The sequence below is a fragment of the Ischnura elegans genome, chromosome 10 (genome assembly GCF_921293095.1).
Source record: "Ischnura elegans chromosome 10, ioIscEleg1.1, whole genome shotgun sequence".
NCBI lineage: Eukaryota > Metazoa > Arthropoda > Insecta > Odonata > Coenagrionidae > Ischnura > Ischnura elegans.
Genome location: NC_060255.1, coordinates 22896429 through 22915063, shown reverse-complemented (window position 1 = coordinate 22915063; position 18635 = coordinate 22896429). Strand labels below are relative to the sequence as shown.

Sequence of the window (18635 nt, the reverse complement as noted above, 5' to 3'; positions counted from 1 at the left end):
GTAGTTAATTTTGGTGAAAATATTGTGGCATTAGCATTCGCGAATGCTTGATCTTCTTTTGTTCCTCGGGCGGCAGAAAGCAGTCGGCAGCATACCCGCACGTCCGTGAGTTGCGTGAATAGAAAGCATTTGATGGCAGTCACCAAGGCCAAAAAAACACCAAACACGTCTAAGCGAGAAAATAAAAATAAAGGAGTAATATGAGTGTCGAAATTAATTTATCTTCCTATTCGCTCTGCAAAATTAAAAAAAACAAAAGCGCCCAAGGAATGCAGACGATGAAGAGTTATAAGGAGCTTTGTTCGGGCGGTTTTGCCCATTCAAATCTGCGGGAACTTCTGAGAAAGGGGCTACGCCCAAGCCTGAAGCGGAGTATTTTAGGGATAGATTGCGAATCGAGAATTTTGAGAGTGCGGAAGGTTGATTATACTAATGCGAAGCACCAAAGCGTTAGCTCCCCTCACAACTCCCCTGGTGATGCCTGCGGTGTAAACCTGAAGTCGTGGAAGAGAGGACTCCGATCATAAGTATCTTTAGAAGTATTCCCCGCGTCATATAACATAGACGAAACGGAACTTTTTTTTACATACAACTCCCCGACAAAACCCTTGCAGTATGAGGTATTTCTTGCAATGATGCCTCTAAAGGTAGGTAGTGCGCCTTAGCGATGATGTAGGATGTACGAAGCAATGATACTCAGCGTGAATTGTCCGGATGGACGTATTTATTCTCCGTGGCGGATTTACAAGGGTGAACTATTCGGGTCATTGGTCGGAGTCGTACTGGCGCTCTCTTTTGTTACGTGGGTAGCCGAGCATCCCCTGGTGGCCGCTGGAAGAACTCACAGAACAACTAACTCTCGTTTGCAGTGCCGTGGTAAACTCGGTGTATCATTTCAAATACGTCGCGAGCGTAACACTCAAAGAGAAACTTTTTTTCAACAACGGGAATTTTAATCACGTCATTTTTCAAGCTTAGCAAACTTTTTACCGTAGATGATGAAGATATTACATTATCTGATAGAAAAAGTCTTCCAAGGCGGGAACGTTATACAACCTTCCACCGGTAGAAACAAATGTAATGCGTTATTTCACTTCACTGCCGGTTAACGTACAGAAACAATAAACATACACCAATGGAAACCTTTGAGGCATTAAATAACCGCGATACTGTTTTGTCAGTTAATTTTTGAATTTTCAGTGGAAAATACCAAAATAATAGAATGATCACGTAAATGAACTAATAAAGTGCATAGAAAAATGACTTCGTCGGTTGTACATTAGCATAATGATTGACGAAACAATGCTTTCCATGATTTTTATTCAGTGCGGCGCTTATAAATTGTTTGAATAGTTAGTCGTTGTTCGAGTAAGGAAATTTAGTGATGCAAAAAACATCGCCTTTCGTCTGGATTTATGCTTACGTTTATCGGATAGATGTTTATCTGTCGCCGCACTACTCCTGTTCCTGTATATCTGTCCGCAACAGGTATATTGGCTATTATTTGCTCCACCTCCGGTAAAGCGACAATTCGCTATAGCGAGTGTTTATTAGTGCACCGTGGGTAGTCGTTATATCGAGGTTGCACTGTAGTTGTTTATTAAAAAGAGTACGAAAAAACTCAAGATCGACTATTGACAAATGGTCTAAAGTGGCAATGATCGGCAAAAACTTTGATTTGATGAATGTTTTAGGGCAGGTTAATCTCTTTTTTGTGGCACACCACATGAATAGTAGAAAAAATGTACTAGGATTTGGAAAATTTTGCATTTGTGTTTTGATCTCTAGTACAATTCCTGTGTTTGAAATTTAACACACCACAATTATGTTCATGTCTTTTAGATTATATCAAATCTCTAGTTGTATATCATAATTTTTTTCTTTAATAGGATACATAGGAGATTTGAATCATGGCAGCCTCCGTAGTCCGGAAGTTTTCCTTTGCTACAGAAGGGGTAGAGATAAACCACCTCTGGTGGATATTGGGTGAGTTGATGGTTTAGTAATACTGTATAATTAAACAGTAATGTTCAATTATTATTTAATAACTCAAAGTGGAGAATTCATAAGGATGTTAATTTGGATATAAGACCCTCAAACACTTCACAACCTCACTTACACACTAATTGTTTTGGTCCTGTAAATTAACCCTTAAGAATCCATGTATTTCCAACCTCCATTATGAAACTTTTCATTTATATTATGACCTTGGTAATGAAATGTATTTCTCTGGTCTCATCATTTGAAGTAACTTACTTGTACAACTTTTAAGATAGCTGACTCTTCTTTAGGTTTAATGAGGATTCTTCTCTCTCTCTATCTCTCACACGTCTCAGATTTCCTCATTGCTCATAAAATCACTAAATTGGTTAATCAATCACTTTATCCCCTATTAAAATTTAAATATGTCATCCCTACATCTCTTAAAGCGCAATTAGTATCTAATTTAATATTACCTGTATTTGACTATTCTGACATTGCCTACCAGGACCTTTCTCAAGAACTTAGTCTTAAGCTTCAACGTTCCATGAACAGATGCATTAGATTCATATTTAACTTACAATTATCGGACCATATAACTGATTATATTAATAAACTGTCATGGCTGAAACTTGACTCTCGACGCCGGCTGCATACTCTTTCTCTCCTATATCAAATTCTAAACACAAAAACACCTCCTTACCTATCATGCGAATTCAGGAGTCTTGACACTGTCCATATGACTAACACAAGAGGGAATCACAATCTTGTTATACCTCATCACCGAACTGTCATTTACAACAAATCATTTACCGTTACTGCATGTAGGGAATGGAATAATCTTAACCTTTCAATTAGGAACTCATCATCATTGGCATCTTTTAAGAGGAGGCTACACAAAGCACTTTTCACCTCACAACAAGTAGGTATACATGACACTGAGCAGCGCCTGCGACAAAGTGATATGCATCACTGAATGCTTATATATATATATATATAATATATATATATATTTGTGTATCCTATGTATCTCATGAACTATGTTGTATTTTGCATGTAACATGACATTAGCTTTCACTCAGTAGGTTTTCGCAGGTTTTTCACGCCCCCCTTCTTGTGTGGGCGTTTTCCTGCAGTGGGTTTTTTCGCTGAAGGATATTACACCCTTATCCTCATGTTTTTTCCCACAAACTTAAATCTTTTTTACACAAAAATGTCACGTATAGTTGTTTATATTTTTTTTGACATTTCACAAACAGTGTATATTGTATATTCTTGGTACTGTAAACGTTTGTCTAATATTTTATGATATACTTGCATTAACGTTATCGAGGGGTTAGGTGGAAGAGGGGACTTTCCATTCTCAACCTCGCCCGAATAAAGGCATTTTATTATTATTATTATTATTATTGCTTGCTCTGTCAATCCAATTAATTTTGTCTTTTTTCTTCGGAACCATATTCGAATGCTTCCACCCATGACTTTTGTGATGATGAGTGAAGTTTTTTCGTTGTTTCGCTGTGTCAATGTTTGGGTGTCCCTAATATTTCTCGACTTAAGACGGTCGCTTCGGGAAATGCTGGGGCCATCCTAGCATTGACATGGCCAAATATCCCCATATGTTTTGATCATCATCAACCAAACTCTAGATTTATAATTAATCGTAGAGGGCGTAACTTGGTGGAAATCCATAATAGCACGAATACAAGGATCAAGAACTTTGCTATTTCCACATAATATTTTATTAGCACCGACCATGGTTTCGTTACAGAGTAACATTATCAAGGTGAAGATTTAGGTAAATTGATCCTGCTATATATACACTGTCAATTTACCTAAATCTTCACCTTGATAATGTTACTCTGTAACGAAGCCATGGTCGGTGCTAATAAAATATTATGTGGAAATAGCAAAGTTCTTGATCCTTGTATTCGTCCTCTAGATTTATGTTCTGAGGTCAAGTGCACCAAATTTTGTACCATTGTTAATGACTGGAAATATTTGAAATGATTGCCAGCTATTGCAAGTGATTTTCAAATGTGTATTTGAAACTTAACTCAAACGTAAGGCAGCAAAATGAAACTTTTCAAAATGAAACAATGGTTTTCATTTTGCTGCCTAATTGCTGTGACTTAATTATCCTCTGTAAAATAAATACTGTTCAATTTGGCTTCCTGTCTTCCATTGCTGTTAATTTTATTTTGTATTCTTAAGAATGGTAGCGTTGAAATATATAATATGAAATGTTATATTTATTGTAGAGTCATGTATGAAGGAAAAGAACGCCTTATGGCTGATTCAGAAGTTGTTCTCTCAACACCTGGTGGACATGCAGCTAATGTTAACAACTCAGGAGCCAAAACCTTTGTCACCTATCGAAGGTAATTATAATGAAGCTATGATTCCCTATTTGAAAGAATGCTGTATTTTTAAAATTTGCTCTACTTGTCCTTTAATGCTGTTATTTTATTATATTTGATAGTTTTTTGGTATTTTTTCATGATATTTTCTGATGGAAGTCTGTGTTACCTATATTTATACTTGCAGTAATGTTGCTCAGTAGTGTAAATTCATCTTCTATTTAAGGTTGCTGGGATTTAACAGTATGTTATGCTCATTGTTGAAAATCTATTTTATCTAAGGTATTTCACTGCCATTGTTTTAATAATAGCAATGAATTATGCTTGAAGCATCATTGGCTTCTTGGAAATTAGCCTTTGGGAATTCATCTATTCCTGTCTTACTTAATAATTTTAAAATTGTCCCAGCCTCTTTATCTCCTCTTAACTTATGAAGTGGCATACATCTTAAAACAATAAAAAATGAATAAAAACTTTTTTTTAAGTATTATTCATGAACTGAATTTGCTGTCTCCGGCTCGCAGGATTTAATTTAAGCCTCTTACTGCTATTCTTCTTCCTGGGGTACTGGCAAGAAAAGCAGAGGGTATTTTCATAGAATGTAGCAACTATGGAAAAAAAACAATACAAAGCTATTTTATTACATATGCATATGCAGTTTTTTAATTGGCAAGGTTAAACTGGTTAATATTGATAAAATATTTTTATGTTTACTGAAATAAGTTATAGTAAATTAAATAATGGACTACCGAAGAGCCAATGTATTGGCCTGCTGCACTTAAAGGTTCTTGAATTCTTCACTGTAATGAAGAGAAAAGTTGTAATTATAACCAGCTGTGTTTCCTGTATCCCCCTCAATATGCCTTAATCTCCTCAAATCAACACGGCTTCCGTAAAAATCGCTCTACTACATCTGCTCTATTCCATGCCACCGACTTTATTTTGTCATCACTTGACAACAATCAAAAAACTGTAGGAATCTTTTATGATTTCTCCAAGGCATTCGATTTTGTGGATCACTCTCGGCTACTTCGTAAACTTAATTATTTTGGAGTGAGAGGCATTGCCAATAAATGGCTTCAGTCATACCTCAGCAATCGGACACAGGCTGTCTCACTGTCTGTAAATGGCAGTATATACTCCTCCAAAAGTACTTCTACCACCGTAGGAGTTCCTCAGGGTTCAATCTTAGGCCCAATCTTATTTTTAATCTACATAAATGATTTAGCTCATTCCCTCAGTAATATTCCAGCTTCTAAAGTCATATTATATGCTGATGATACGAATATTTTACTTTCTTCTCCAACTCAAAATGACATTATTATGAGCTCTAAAAATGCAAATGATAGTATTTTAAGCTGGTGTACAGCTAACAAATTGATTTTAAACACACAAAAGACACACACTGTTCAATTTTGTGGTAATAGCAATGTTCTCGAGAGCATCCTAATTAGATTGGATAAAAAGTCTATTGAGAATGTGTCCCACACAAAATTCCTTGGTGCATACTTATGTAGTAATATGTCCTATGAGATGAACATTGACTTCTTAGCCAACAAACTAAGTTCAATCTGCTATCTATTAAGACACCTTAGGAACTCTGTTGATTTAAATATTCTTCTTACATTGTATTACGGTATCTTTTATTCTCGAATGTCATACAATATAATTTTTTGGGGCTCATCCCCTCATGCCTCCAAGGTGTTCACATTACAAAAACGTGCAATTAGAATCATTGCAAAAAAACCTTTTGATGCTCCCTCCAAGCCTATTTTTAAAGCACTTAACATTCTTCCACTCCCGTGTGTATATTTATTATCAATTTTAATTTTTGTACGTTATAATCTTGATTTGTTTATGCTCAATTGTGATGTTCACAAATATGAAACTAGGAATTGTAATAACCTTCATTATCATTCCATTAGGACTAACAGATCAAAGCTGGGCCCACGCGAGCTGGGCCTCAGAATTTATAATAAACTTCCTGCGCATTTGAAATCAATTCAGTCGATGGAGTCATTCAAAAGGAAGTTAAAATCTTTTCTTCACGAGAAGAATTATTATTCTGTTAACGAATACCTATTTCATTCCTCCTATTAAGCATTAATATCCTGTGAACATACAATTATTTATAATCTATTATATATGCATTTTTTTCCTTTTATGACGTGTCTTATATCTTTTGCTGTAAGGTCTCTAGACAAAATAAATTATTATTATTATTAATCTTTGTAGTTCAAAGTTTTTTTTTGTTTAATCTTTGAAATGTTTGTGTAGAACTAAGTCCCTATCATTTACTATGATGATATTGTTGACGAAAAAACTTACTATGTATTTCCCTTTTTTCTTTTGACTAATACTTCAGTTATTAAGTCCAAGGGAACCAGGTTGTGGATATTTCAGCTGTCATTATAATGTCCTTGGGTTATAATCCCTTTCGGCAACATCATTGGCACCCTTGGGAAATTGGTATTTCTATATTCTAATGTTTATTTTTTATAAACTGCTCCAATGAGCATTTCAATGAAATAAAACCTGGGTTACAGTACTGTAGAGGTATTCAAGGCTGTGTTTTGAACAAGAATGAGTCTCCTGGTTTCATGGAGAATAAATTATTAAATGCTTTGGTAGTTGACTTCTGCAATATCTTGAAGCCCCTTTTGAAAATAATCATTGTTTTTTGTTATGGATTAATTACTTTTGAACTAGGTGAGGTGGCGATATTTTGTGGAACCATATGATAATTAACATAGTAATAGGTACTGTTTTGTATGGTGCACAGACGTTGTTACTACATATGTTATATTATGTATTAATGACCTACGTTAAGGCAGACTTTATATTTTTTGTTCATGAATTTGAGACTTCTTATCTAGGTATATCTAAGCTCTATATGAAGTTAGAATAATGACATTTCTTGAAGATTTGCGAATTGTATTAATCTAATGAATTTTTAATGAGAACTAATGTGAGAAAACAGGAAATCAAATGTAAATATGTTAATAATATTTCTTAAATGCTAAATATTTTGATTTGATTTTGTGAACTCCCTTCTTAATAAGGTTGCATAATAAGAATTAATTCATTGAATTGTCATTGTTAACTGTTTATTAAGGATGCGAGTTTAACACACTTGTTTTTTTCCTATTTTTTCAGGGCACCAGAATCTATGCCTTGTAATGAGCTTGTTGTAACGGATATTTGTGTCATCTTGACAAGCAAAGGGGAAACTGCTCCACATGCCTTCTGTATGATAGAAAAAAATCTGAACAAGGGAATGGTATGTTTCAATGTGTTAATTCTTTAATATTGTTTCCATTTTAAGTTGTTGATGATCATGTTCCAGTCATACTTTCTGTCGAGTACAAGCAGGGAAATGCGGGAAAATTCAATTTGAAGTAAGATAAATTTCAGGTAGCACAATTTTTCATGAAATTGCTCTGGACTGCTTTTGCTATTGAATTGCCAATTGAATATATTCATAGATTGTAAAAGGCTAAGAACGATGGATGGTGGTTTTTTCATGCCAATTCTGATTGGTTAAATTATTGTAGTGTAGGAAATATGGTTTGAAGAAAAGCTTGAAAATTGAAGCAAGTCTGTACTGAAAAAATTCACTGTTTGTTTGGGTGATTATCAGTAGTGGTGGGGGAGATTGACTTTAGATTTTGCTATGAAACTAATTGTTGATAATCTCATGGTCAGTTAATTAAAATTTGGAAATGCGCTGTGACATTTGAATCAACATCATTATCAATACACAGCTCAGTGGGTAGGAAATGAATCTTAAGCTAAGTTATGACCTTTTGGGAAGTGCTTACTACTGCTTAAAGTTCTTGGTTTCTGTACAAAAATAATTCATGGGATATACTTGGGCATTAGAGTCGTATGCTTGCTGTAGATTGTTGTATGCTATCTCAAATAAACACTTCACCTATTTCAACTCACTCATTCACAAAGTTAAGAATATTTATTCCCCTCTACGTAAAATAATCATTGAGTTTATACTGCAGTAATTTTTTGTGTTGATTCAACTGTTATTTAAGTTTATATTTTTTTATTCTTTGTTTTTTTTCTGTTGAAGTGGCATTGAAAAGGTTAATAGTTGCTTGTATTTTGTTGAACTTTTTAAATTTGAACGTTTATTATTGCAATTTAGTTTCAGGTTGGGTCAGATGTCTACCTTTGCTATAAGAAATCAATGAATCGCGCTAATCTTATTACTTACAAGCCTGGTGAGTACATATTTATTTAATTATAACTGCTGTTTTGTGTATATTTATATATTTTAATTGAAGGTGGTTATTATTAATGGTGTGATTTTATCAGGGCTTGCTGTGTAATATTAAAATATTAGATGTCTTATTCCACCTCATTACATAAATACTTTAATCTCTAGGGTCTTCAATTTTGATAAAAAATTTTGTATGGACGTATATTCACTAGGGTGGGAATGGTCAACAAATATTGATTGTATGCAACCCACGCACCACCCAAAATGTCTACCTAGGGTGGCACTCACTCTTTGTGCGAATTCCTGGGAACCTAAGGGAAACAAATGTCTTACGAGTCGTTGTAAAAAACTCAGAAGGGACAGAAAAATCCGATAGTGACATCATCTTTAATTATGTTGGAAAAATACCCCAAAAATACCAAAATTTCATAACTTTTAGTGCCATGCGGCACGATTTCCCGGTATCCGATAGCAAAAACAATTCCCACAATTTATTTTCTGGCCAAATGTGGGGGGGTGTCCCAAAAGAAATTTATTTTTTATTTTATTTTATTCTCAAACCACCGGATACAGCTCATATTGGCCATTTTACACCGGGGTGTACAACATATGTAACAAGTAAACGTACACAAACAACCATGCCCTGGACCGGGGAAACCTACCCAGGCGGGACTCGAACCCGCGATCTCATGTTTGGCAGGCGAGAACGTTACCCCGCCCCCACCGAGGCCGGCAAATCGAAAACTTTTAAAATAAGGACCACCCTAATGGTCACCTCCAACTAAATGCCCTGATACTGTTTTGAGAGAAAAGTTTTTGTGTGATGCATAGGCAAAACTTTTTGTCATTTTATGCACATTTTATTTATTCTCATTTTTGCCAAAATGTATCCCTTGAATCATAAAAGCCACACATGTCTCCACTCAATTGCTGTATAAACATGTTTTTTTTACACGTATATCTATATTACTACTCTAGAAATAAAATTTAATTAAAACTGATAAATGTGTATTTTAAAATTATTTTAACATTTACATTTTTCTCCCATGCTGCACTCAGGTACTCCATCAGTTATTCATAGTGTAGGTTTAAAATATAAGTCTATGGATATGGTAATTGCTCCAGACCACGGTAAAATGATAACAGCTTCAATAATAAAATATCAATGCTCCCGATATTGATTATTTATGCTATATACAGTGCAACCTCGATATAACGACACCCCACGGTGCACTAATAAACACTCGCTTTAGCGAATTGTCGTTTTACCGGAGGTGGAGCAAATAATAGCCAATATACCTCTTGCGAACAGATATACAGGAACAGGAGTGGTGCGGTGACAGATAAACATCTATCCGATAAACGTAAGCATAAATCCAGACGAAAGGCGATGTTTTTTTGCATCACTAAATTTCCGTACTCAAATAACGACTAACTATTCAAACAATTTATAAGCGCCGCACTGAATAAAAATCATGCAAAGCATTGTTTCGTCAATCATTATATTTATCGAACGACAGTTTACCACATAAATTTGAGACTGAGCACTCCATTAACTTCATTTCTAACAGATCGCTAGCAATTACAGAGGTTAAGGAGTCTTGATGAAAGTCTTCCGGCGGTGAAACCCTCGCTATGGCGAGAGCCAACACCGAAAGGGTCTCGTAAAAATGAATTTTTTAACACGCTTATTATAGGGTCAATTGACGGTGCATCGACTATCTCTCGTAATAGCGGGGGTGTCGCTATAGCCCGTACTCGCTTTAACAAGGTTCCACTGTATAAAATGATTTTAATGATATTTATGCGAGAGCTAAACTTAAGATTTGGGTTTAAATCGGTTTTTATGATTTGATTTTCAAGTTAATTGAATTGCAATCATAACTTTCATTTTTCTCTTCTTAATACTTAAAGTAGAAGCTTATTGGAATAAGTATGGCATATGGTAAGAATTGTGTTATAGCTAGTGATTGGCCGTGTACTGTCATAAAGCCAAATTTTACGTGTTAAAAAGTATGGAAATAGTGATGTCAGAAGTCTGTACCACAGAATACTCTTGTGAGGTATATCTCTTCAGTGTGGTGCATTACCAATTTAACAAATGGAGCTGTGTCGAGAACTCTTCAACACCGCTGAATTGGTTGGCTCCACTCTGGGTTTGTCAATGCTGCGATGAAACTGGGTAGAGATTTCTCTATAACTTCATTTTTTTTCTAGAAGTGATTTTGTCTACTGCAAGATAGAATGCAGAATATTGTAATGTTCCTCTTTTCTTCTTAACTTCACAAATATGGTTAATTCACTTTACAAACTATGGATGGTCGAACCGGATACCTCTGATCTAAATATCCACAGATTTAATAATTTTAGCTCTATTTAGGGGAGAATATAAATATATATTTTGAAAGTATAAAATTAATAAAATATGAAGGATAAGCAACAAGGAAGAATGAAAAGGGAATTTTGAGGATTCATCTTTTAATGGCTTTTACATCACCTCTGGATATAACTTGCACCTGTTATAGCAAGTGATTTTCCTAGAATGATTAGCTCTTGTTATACTGAGCTTTCACAGTATTTCCTCATATGTTTGGATATATCTCCCAAAGTAATTTTTAGGTAGATGATAAAAAATGTCCACATTAATTGCCTGCATTAATGGAATTTTGTCAAATTTAGGTATCCTTGCACGGTATCCACATGTAGATCAACCCAACTTCCCATTTCCTGAGTCAGTGCCCATGTTTTGTTTACCAATGGGATCCACCATTGAGTGCTGGCCGGCCAAAGCTGCTCAACCACGGCCCATTTTCTCGACATTTGTCCTCACTGTGTCAGATGCTGCTGAAAAGGTAGTTATTTTAAGTTATTTCATTGTCAGCATTACTGAAAGTTTAAGTTTTTTTCTTTAATTCAAACTTTTCTTCTTTTCTTCATGCCTTTATTTGGTATGATCAAATGGGTGATTATTACCTTTTTAGTTCAAGCAATTAGTAAACAATTTGTTAATATAGAATCTTCTAGAGAAAGACTGGAATCAGAAAAGGGAGTTTAAATAAGGATAGAAAACAAAAGATAAATGAAAACCTTCATGTGGAATGTAGAGTTTGTCTTAACCATGCATCAGATGTTGATGGTATTTTGTTTTTTTGTTAATTTCTTTCTCTTTTGTTGAATTATTTTTGAAATGATAGCCCTGCATATAAATTATACAGGTTGCTTCAGCACAAATTATCTTTTAAACCAATACTCTTTCTTATTTCTTTATTGTGATTAATTCTATATTATTTGTATGCTATTGAAAGCAATAAATGTATTTATTTGTTTATTTATTATTTCAAGGTTGACTGTCTGTACCGATTGAATATTTATGCCAATTCAAGTACAGTGAGTCCTCGTTCTACGTCACCCCGTTTAACGTAATTTCGCGATAACGTCACGAAAATTTTAGTGCCGTCATTTGTTTATCGCACCTACGCTTCACGATAACGTCATGTCTTTTAAATTTCGTGCGAAAAAAAAAGGCAAAGCGGCAGGCGTTGCAGGTTGTTCGTTTTGTGGGCGGTAATGCAGTCAGTCTTAGCAAAGTGTGAAACGGTGTGTTTATTCTTAATTGCGATTACGGTTTTAGCAAAAATTTCTGCAAAATGAATTCTTGCGTAGGTGGGCAAGGTTTTACTTGACAATGGTTTTCAGGAACATAAAAAGTGATTTCAAGGCATTTTTCCGTGTAGAACTCGGAGTTTTTGTCGTCACTTTTTTTGCCGAGTTCAGAATAATTTTGGTTCCTGTAACTGCGACGTTGTTTCAGCGATGATGATGCCCAGGTGACGCTCGCCCGGGCGACCACCATAGCGAAGCCGAAAAGCAAATGCTGGAAGATACAAAAATGGAGAAGGATTTACGTCACTGCTGCTATTGCCGTCGATGAAGACAGGAACTCGTATTTATGCGATAGTTCGGCATTCCCACCGTAAAAAATGCCCCAGATATGATACGCTAACATTTTTTTCGCGTAGGAATTGTGAGGTCTAGGAGCCGATATTCACTTTTTACATTGTTTCTTATGGGATATTATGCTTCGATTAACGTCATTTCGTTTATCGTCACATTTTTCAGGAACGGTAAGTGACGTTAAACGAGGACTCACTGTATTGTAAAGCACTTTAACCACAGTATATAGGCCAATCTTTACTGCAATATATTCAGGCATTGAAATCACCATCACTGTCATTCTCGATTAAAAGAAATTAAGAATCTAAATTTTAGTGTGAAAAACTATTTCAATTTAATTTTTTATTCTTTCCCCTCTTAAATAGTGCCTATACAACTGTCAACGATAGTATAACCTTTTTGATTACTTTACTGTTAGAATATGCTATAACATATCCTTAAATCTCAATTGTACTGGTGGACTAATTTGAAATTATTATTATTTTTTTTTGGAACATATTGTTCACCATGCGAAACAGCCACAAATGCACGGTTTTTGGAAATGAGCATCAATGTTTTACATGATTTCATTTTAAAATTATCCATAAACGCACTAGTTAAGTCAAATACAGATCATATACTACTGTGAAATAACGCCGATATGAAATAATAGTAGCTATTAAGGATAAAAAGGGAATAGGGAGGCTTTATCCTTCATTGGCTAGGCTTTATCACGTTTATCCTAAGCATTTTTATTACCGCTTGTATCAGCCTACCCTTATCAAGTCTTTATTAAATACTGTTTACCAAATGTAACCAGAGTTGCACATTAATTGATGAAGATTTGTTGCAAGCACTGTTCTATTTCAGAACTCTTGTGGAGTGGTCCCCGAAGTGCACCATAAAAATTGTTCGTTTGAAAAATTCATGATTCTTCTTTCAATGGTGAAGCTTTTTTTTAGTTAGTGTATTTTTATTATTTCAGGTATATGGGTCTGCCATTACATTCTACGAGCGCTATCCATCAGAAAAATTAACAGCGGAACAGCAAAAGGAGCTTGATTTTGATGTCCAAAATGAAAAAAATACAAAAACTGTTAATGTTAATAAATGCATTTGCCTTCTTTCTCACTGGCCCTTCTTTGATACTTTTGAAAAATTTCTCCTGTTTCTGTATAATATGTCAAATACTGGCCCTCACACAGTTCCTATTGAAAGGTAAGAGTTCAGTTTTCATCTTTGTAGCATAAAACTTTCTTTATAGCATTAATACAAAATTAGGTAAAATATAATTCCTAATAACACAGGCCTTGGATGGGGGTGGCTGATTCGTCATGAGGTATTTTATGACTGGAATTTTACAAAAAATAATTGCTTTGTAATGGAATGGATTTTTATTTTTTTATACAGGCTTCTATTTGCCTACATTTTTTTATACTGCTCATATCAGTCGTACTATCCCATCCATCTGCTTAATGTCATATTAAACATGGTGTATTCTGTATCTACCATTAGCTCAGCAAATGCTTTGTTCTTATCAGTTCCATTCCAATAAATATTAAAGGATGTTGCAGTCACTCTTGAAGTATGATTTTCTGTAAAGGAAAATGTTATGAAAACATGTTTATCTTTCCTATAGGAATTAACGCAATGTACAATCATTTATATTTTCCTGTGAGAAAAGTAGAAAAATGGAACGATTGTAATATATGCCTGAGCAATGGATACGTAATGATTTTTAATTATTTCCAGTATTGTGGAGTAGTGTGCATTATTTGTAAACAGCTGTGAAAAACAAATTAAATACATTATTTGACCAACTCTATCTTAAATTCAACTTTGGCTAATACGTTGGAGTTTGATATATGTTTTATTATCACAAATTTTTGTGTGTTCGGAAATGTTTTTGTACTGGTCCATTTCAGATCCCTATAGTATACTTTTAATCAGGTTTAAGGATGATACTGGGGTTATTACCAATTTTGTTGAAAAAATTCAATTCAGCAGACTTTTTTCTATTTAGGTTCAGCTGAAAAAGCCAAATTCTCCTGCTTTTTCAGGATTGAATACTAATGCTTAATCAGTAAGTTTTTCGGTCTACAATGGTTTGGTTTATTCCTATAGTCAACTAATGTTTTAGTCTTTTGGCTTTTAAATCAAATAGCGTCAGCCACAGTAGAAGTTGACTTGCCAAGGCAAGTGATCCTATATTGGCAAGGTATCCAAAAAGTGTGTTTTTTTCCTGGGAAAAATTCATATAAAAATCAATCGTTTAAACATGTCTGTTTGAAATTATTATTGAACAATTAAATGTAAATTGAATATCTATCAGTTGTTCTCAACATTTTTTGAAATCAGGTGTTGGTAATATAATATCAAGAAGATTATTATATTTGTGGAAAATGGATTGATTTATTTTTAGTATTCACACTCTTTCATTTTTTTTTAATTTTCAGGCATATATCACATTTTCTAGAGGATATTCCTTTCCCTTCACCTCAGCGTCCTGGTATTCTTATTCAGCTGTCAGCAGTTGATACGATTATGTTGATACAACCAGAAGACTTACCCTTGCCTAGAAGGTAAGTGTGGATTGCCAGTGTTTTTTTTTAATCGGCTTCATTTGATCATATTTTTATTTACCAAATTTGTCTTTTCTTCTAGTGGAGCAAGCTTTAAACAAATGCTAATGAATCTTGGGCCTGACAATTGCTTGCTTGTTTTGCTCTGTGCCCTAACTGAACAAAAGTTGCTTGTTCACTCATTGAGGCCTGATGTTCTTACTTCAGTTGCTGAGGCAATCTCTATGGTTTGTATGGTTTCTTATTCGTTAACTTTGTATGATAAAACTGACATCTTTTTCATTTTGTTGAATGCAATGAAATCAGTCAGTTATTTTAGGTCATAAGATGTTTTCCTCCAAGTAAATATTTAGAAAATTCAATGAATTGTATTATTTCATGGGGAAATTACTTTATATATTTGAATGTTTTGGAAAACTGCAACTGGAATCATACTATTTCATAGTCATTTAAATGAAATTCTTATGTTTTTGGCAGATAATATTCGTGGAATAAAGAAATATAAAACGTGTGTGATGCTCAAATTCCTCTTTGTTCAACTCTGCTTATCTACCCACTGTATCAGTTATAAAACAAAGTCACTGCATCACTATGCAAGTTTTATTTGTGCTGTTTCAGTTTCATTTGTCTATGTATTTGTATGGGTGGTAGCATGATGCACTCGATGATAGAATTCTTTGTGAGCCAGTAAAGTATGAGTTTGTTAGTGTGTATTTCTTTTATTGCAGCTTATATTTCCATTTAAATGGCAATGTCCGTACATACCCCTGTGCCCTCTTGGTCTTGCGGATGTCCTCCATGCTCCTTTGCCATTTCTCATAGGGGTGGATTCAAGGTTCTTTGATCTATATGATCCACCTCCTGATGTTAATTGTGTGGACCTGGACACCAATAATATTACTATGTAAGTATGTTCTTCCTTCCAAAGTACCAATGATAAATGAAATTAAGTTCAAAATATGGACTGAGATGCCATTATGATTTTACAGTACAGATATTCTTTTACATCCATAGTATCTATGTTTAGCCTACCTGTTGGTTTTTTTTTTTTTTTACTTTTAGCGTGATGCAGGAAAAAAACCTTTGATTTCTTGCCACTATAGCGTGTAGGATGGAAATATGGAGGGTACTATTTGAGTAATTACAGAATTAAGGGATTCAGGTATTGCACCCCTTCTAATGTATTTCAGGCCATAACTCCCAATTTCTTGTCATTGGTGAGATGTATTTTTCTGAGAACCTATATTTAACTTCTTACATTGATTATATACTTATTATTTCCTTTTAATTTATGTTATTGGATTAATTTATCAATGAGCCCAGTCACTACGTGATATTGTTAGTATTGGATTCCTAGCCAGTTGGTCACCTGCATAGACAGTTTGCTTGAGTTTATGGATCAGGGGTAATTCGAATACAATGATAATAATATAATAATACAATGAAAAAAATGATTCGTGATAGAGTGAAGGAAGCTCTCAATTAGTCCTCAAAGCAGTTTAAAATAACATACTGTGTGCATAGATAATAATGTATTGCTTGATTTACATAAAGTATGAAAACTACAAGAAATAAAAGCGAAAGCTAGGGTTATTCATATTTTCCGATTATTCATGCTGCCGCTCCCCATCATTGGCCCAGATAAATGGCAGTTTACTCTGTATTTGCTATACATTGCTGATGTATAATTTCTTTATATATTATTAAATTGCATGTCATCATGGCTGTAATGAGCAGGTAGAAGGGGTGTCAAGGGATCAAAGTGTCCTCCCACTAAATAATTCCCGCCATGAAAATTCCTTTTGCCTACAGTCTTGCAAGTCATTTATAATTTTTTTATTATAGGTGTGAAGAAAAGAAGGCTCTGAATGTCAAAATTCTTCCTAAGAAACCTGCAAGGGTTTTGCGTGCAAGCCTGCAAACATCATATGAAAATCTAAGGCAAGTAGTTCGAAGTAAAAAGCTTAGCAAAGGCGATGATTCAAGCAAAGATGGCAGCATAGATAGAGATTTGTTGAGGAAAAGGAAAGAGGTATGGATTATCTTTATTATTATGAAGAATTTTTTTTATAATTTAGTTGAGTAATGATAGTTGTTACATGGGATCTTTTTTTGTGATTTCAGCAAATTTTTGAACTGGAGATACAAGAAGCATTTTTGAGGTTTATGGCCACCATCCTCAAAGGATATCGATCGTACCTATTGCCAATTATCAAAGCACCAACTGTTGGAACCACTGATCCCAATTCTCTCTTCGATCTTCACGGTAATTCATTTGATTCATGTGCTTGCATTTCCTGTTCATTTTGATGACTATTTAAAATTACTCAAGGCCTTATCATGTTGCTTTGAAAATTTTTAAACAGGTTTCTTGCGCTCAAGGGACAAAACTCATCACAAGTTTTTTACTATGGTTATGAAGACTCAGATGTTCATAAGATTTATCGAGGAAAGGTCTTTTGTTTCTGACATGGATGCAAGCCTTGCCTTTTTCGATGAATGCACAGAAAAGGTAATTATTTCGTAGGATTTGGGTCCTTCACTATTTTTACAAATTAGATAATTGAATGCATTGTCTCAAAGATCCAAGCAAAAGTGTTACCGCCATGAATATGCTTGCTAGGGAATGATAATGTTGCTTTAAAAAAATGTTGCCATTTGAAATACTGTTGCTTCCGAAATAAGAAGAATTTCCCATTTTTTAAACACATATTGGGTTTTAGAGCTTAACCTATATTTCCAATAAGGTGTTGGTTTAAAGTTTTGCAAAATTTACCAGGAACTACTTTTTTAATGTCACTCATTTTTTAAATAATTAGCATGTAGCTGCACATAATTCATTCATTTCTAGCTTTCTTCTGCTCTCATTAGGTCAATGTTTTTATTTATTCTATGGTTTATGTATTCTTTAGGTTGATGGTGATGATGGCGATTCTCACTTACTGGAGCTAGATGAGTCTCACAAAAGTGAAAGGACAGTATTTGTAATGCCACCGGAACCAAATGGACTACCACCTGGAGAAAAATATTCCTATGAGGTAAGAATAAGCATAATTATTTGTCCATAAGCCCTCATCCATTAACGTTTTTGCGTGCTTGTCCATGTGGTCTTGTTTCATTAAATAAGAAAATGGATCCAATATCAGAGTTTGGCAAGGAGTTAAGAATTCTAGGCAACCATTCATTCTTGTTCTTCATCTTTCATTGTATTTTTACCTATCCATAAATTCTTTTGACTCAATGAGTCCAAAAGCAAAATTTTCCATCCAATATGTTGAAATAAGGTGATCAAAATGAGGAATACAGTTTGTTCTAAGTGCAAACTATAAGAATTCCCTATTGTTAGCAGCAGACTTAAATTTACATTTAACACTTACCTAAATTTTAAGGGTAGTTGAATTGCTAGATCAGGTTATACAGAGGAAGCTCATTATAATGAGTAGGGCTACGAAGTGCCCATGATGGAAAAATAAATCTTCACCATGCGCTGGCAGCTGGGAAAGGAGGCATGAGCCACTAGGCAGGAATTGAAAACCGTGATAGGGA

General features: G+C 34.5%; 1 protein-coding gene across 8 annotated transcripts in view; it reads left to right on the top strand.

Moving 5' to 3' along the window:
- The window catches only part of LOC124167240 (DENN domain-containing protein Crag), a 75095-nt gene that overhangs the window by 5956 nt on the left and 50504 nt on the right, over nucleotides 1-18635 (top strand). For 6 of the 8 annotated variants that reach the window (XM_046545119.1, XM_046545118.1, XM_046545115.1 and 3 more), the window contains 13 exons: nucleotides 1890-1986; nucleotides 4242-4361; nucleotides 7497-7620; nucleotides 8500-8575; nucleotides 11254-11426; nucleotides 13493-13725; nucleotides 14964-15089; nucleotides 15172-15316; nucleotides 15818-15993; nucleotides 16935-17121; nucleotides 17214-17355; nucleotides 17456-17601; nucleotides 18002-18127. In XM_046545119.1, coding sequence (XP_046401075.1) covers nucleotides 1890-1986; nucleotides 4242-4361; nucleotides 7497-7620; nucleotides 8500-8575; nucleotides 11254-11426; nucleotides 13493-13725; nucleotides 14964-15089; nucleotides 15172-15316; nucleotides 15818-15993; nucleotides 16935-17121; nucleotides 17214-17355; nucleotides 17456-17601; nucleotides 18002-18127 — 1871 coding nt within the window. The remainder of the gene's footprint in view (nucleotides 1-1889; nucleotides 1987-4241; nucleotides 4362-7496; nucleotides 7621-8499; nucleotides 8576-11253; nucleotides 11427-13492; nucleotides 13726-14963; nucleotides 15090-15171; nucleotides 15317-15817; nucleotides 15994-16934; nucleotides 17122-17213; nucleotides 17356-17455; nucleotides 17602-18001; nucleotides 18128-18635) is intronic. The other 2 variants (XM_046545122.1, XM_046545117.1) reach the window with 1 other exon arrangement.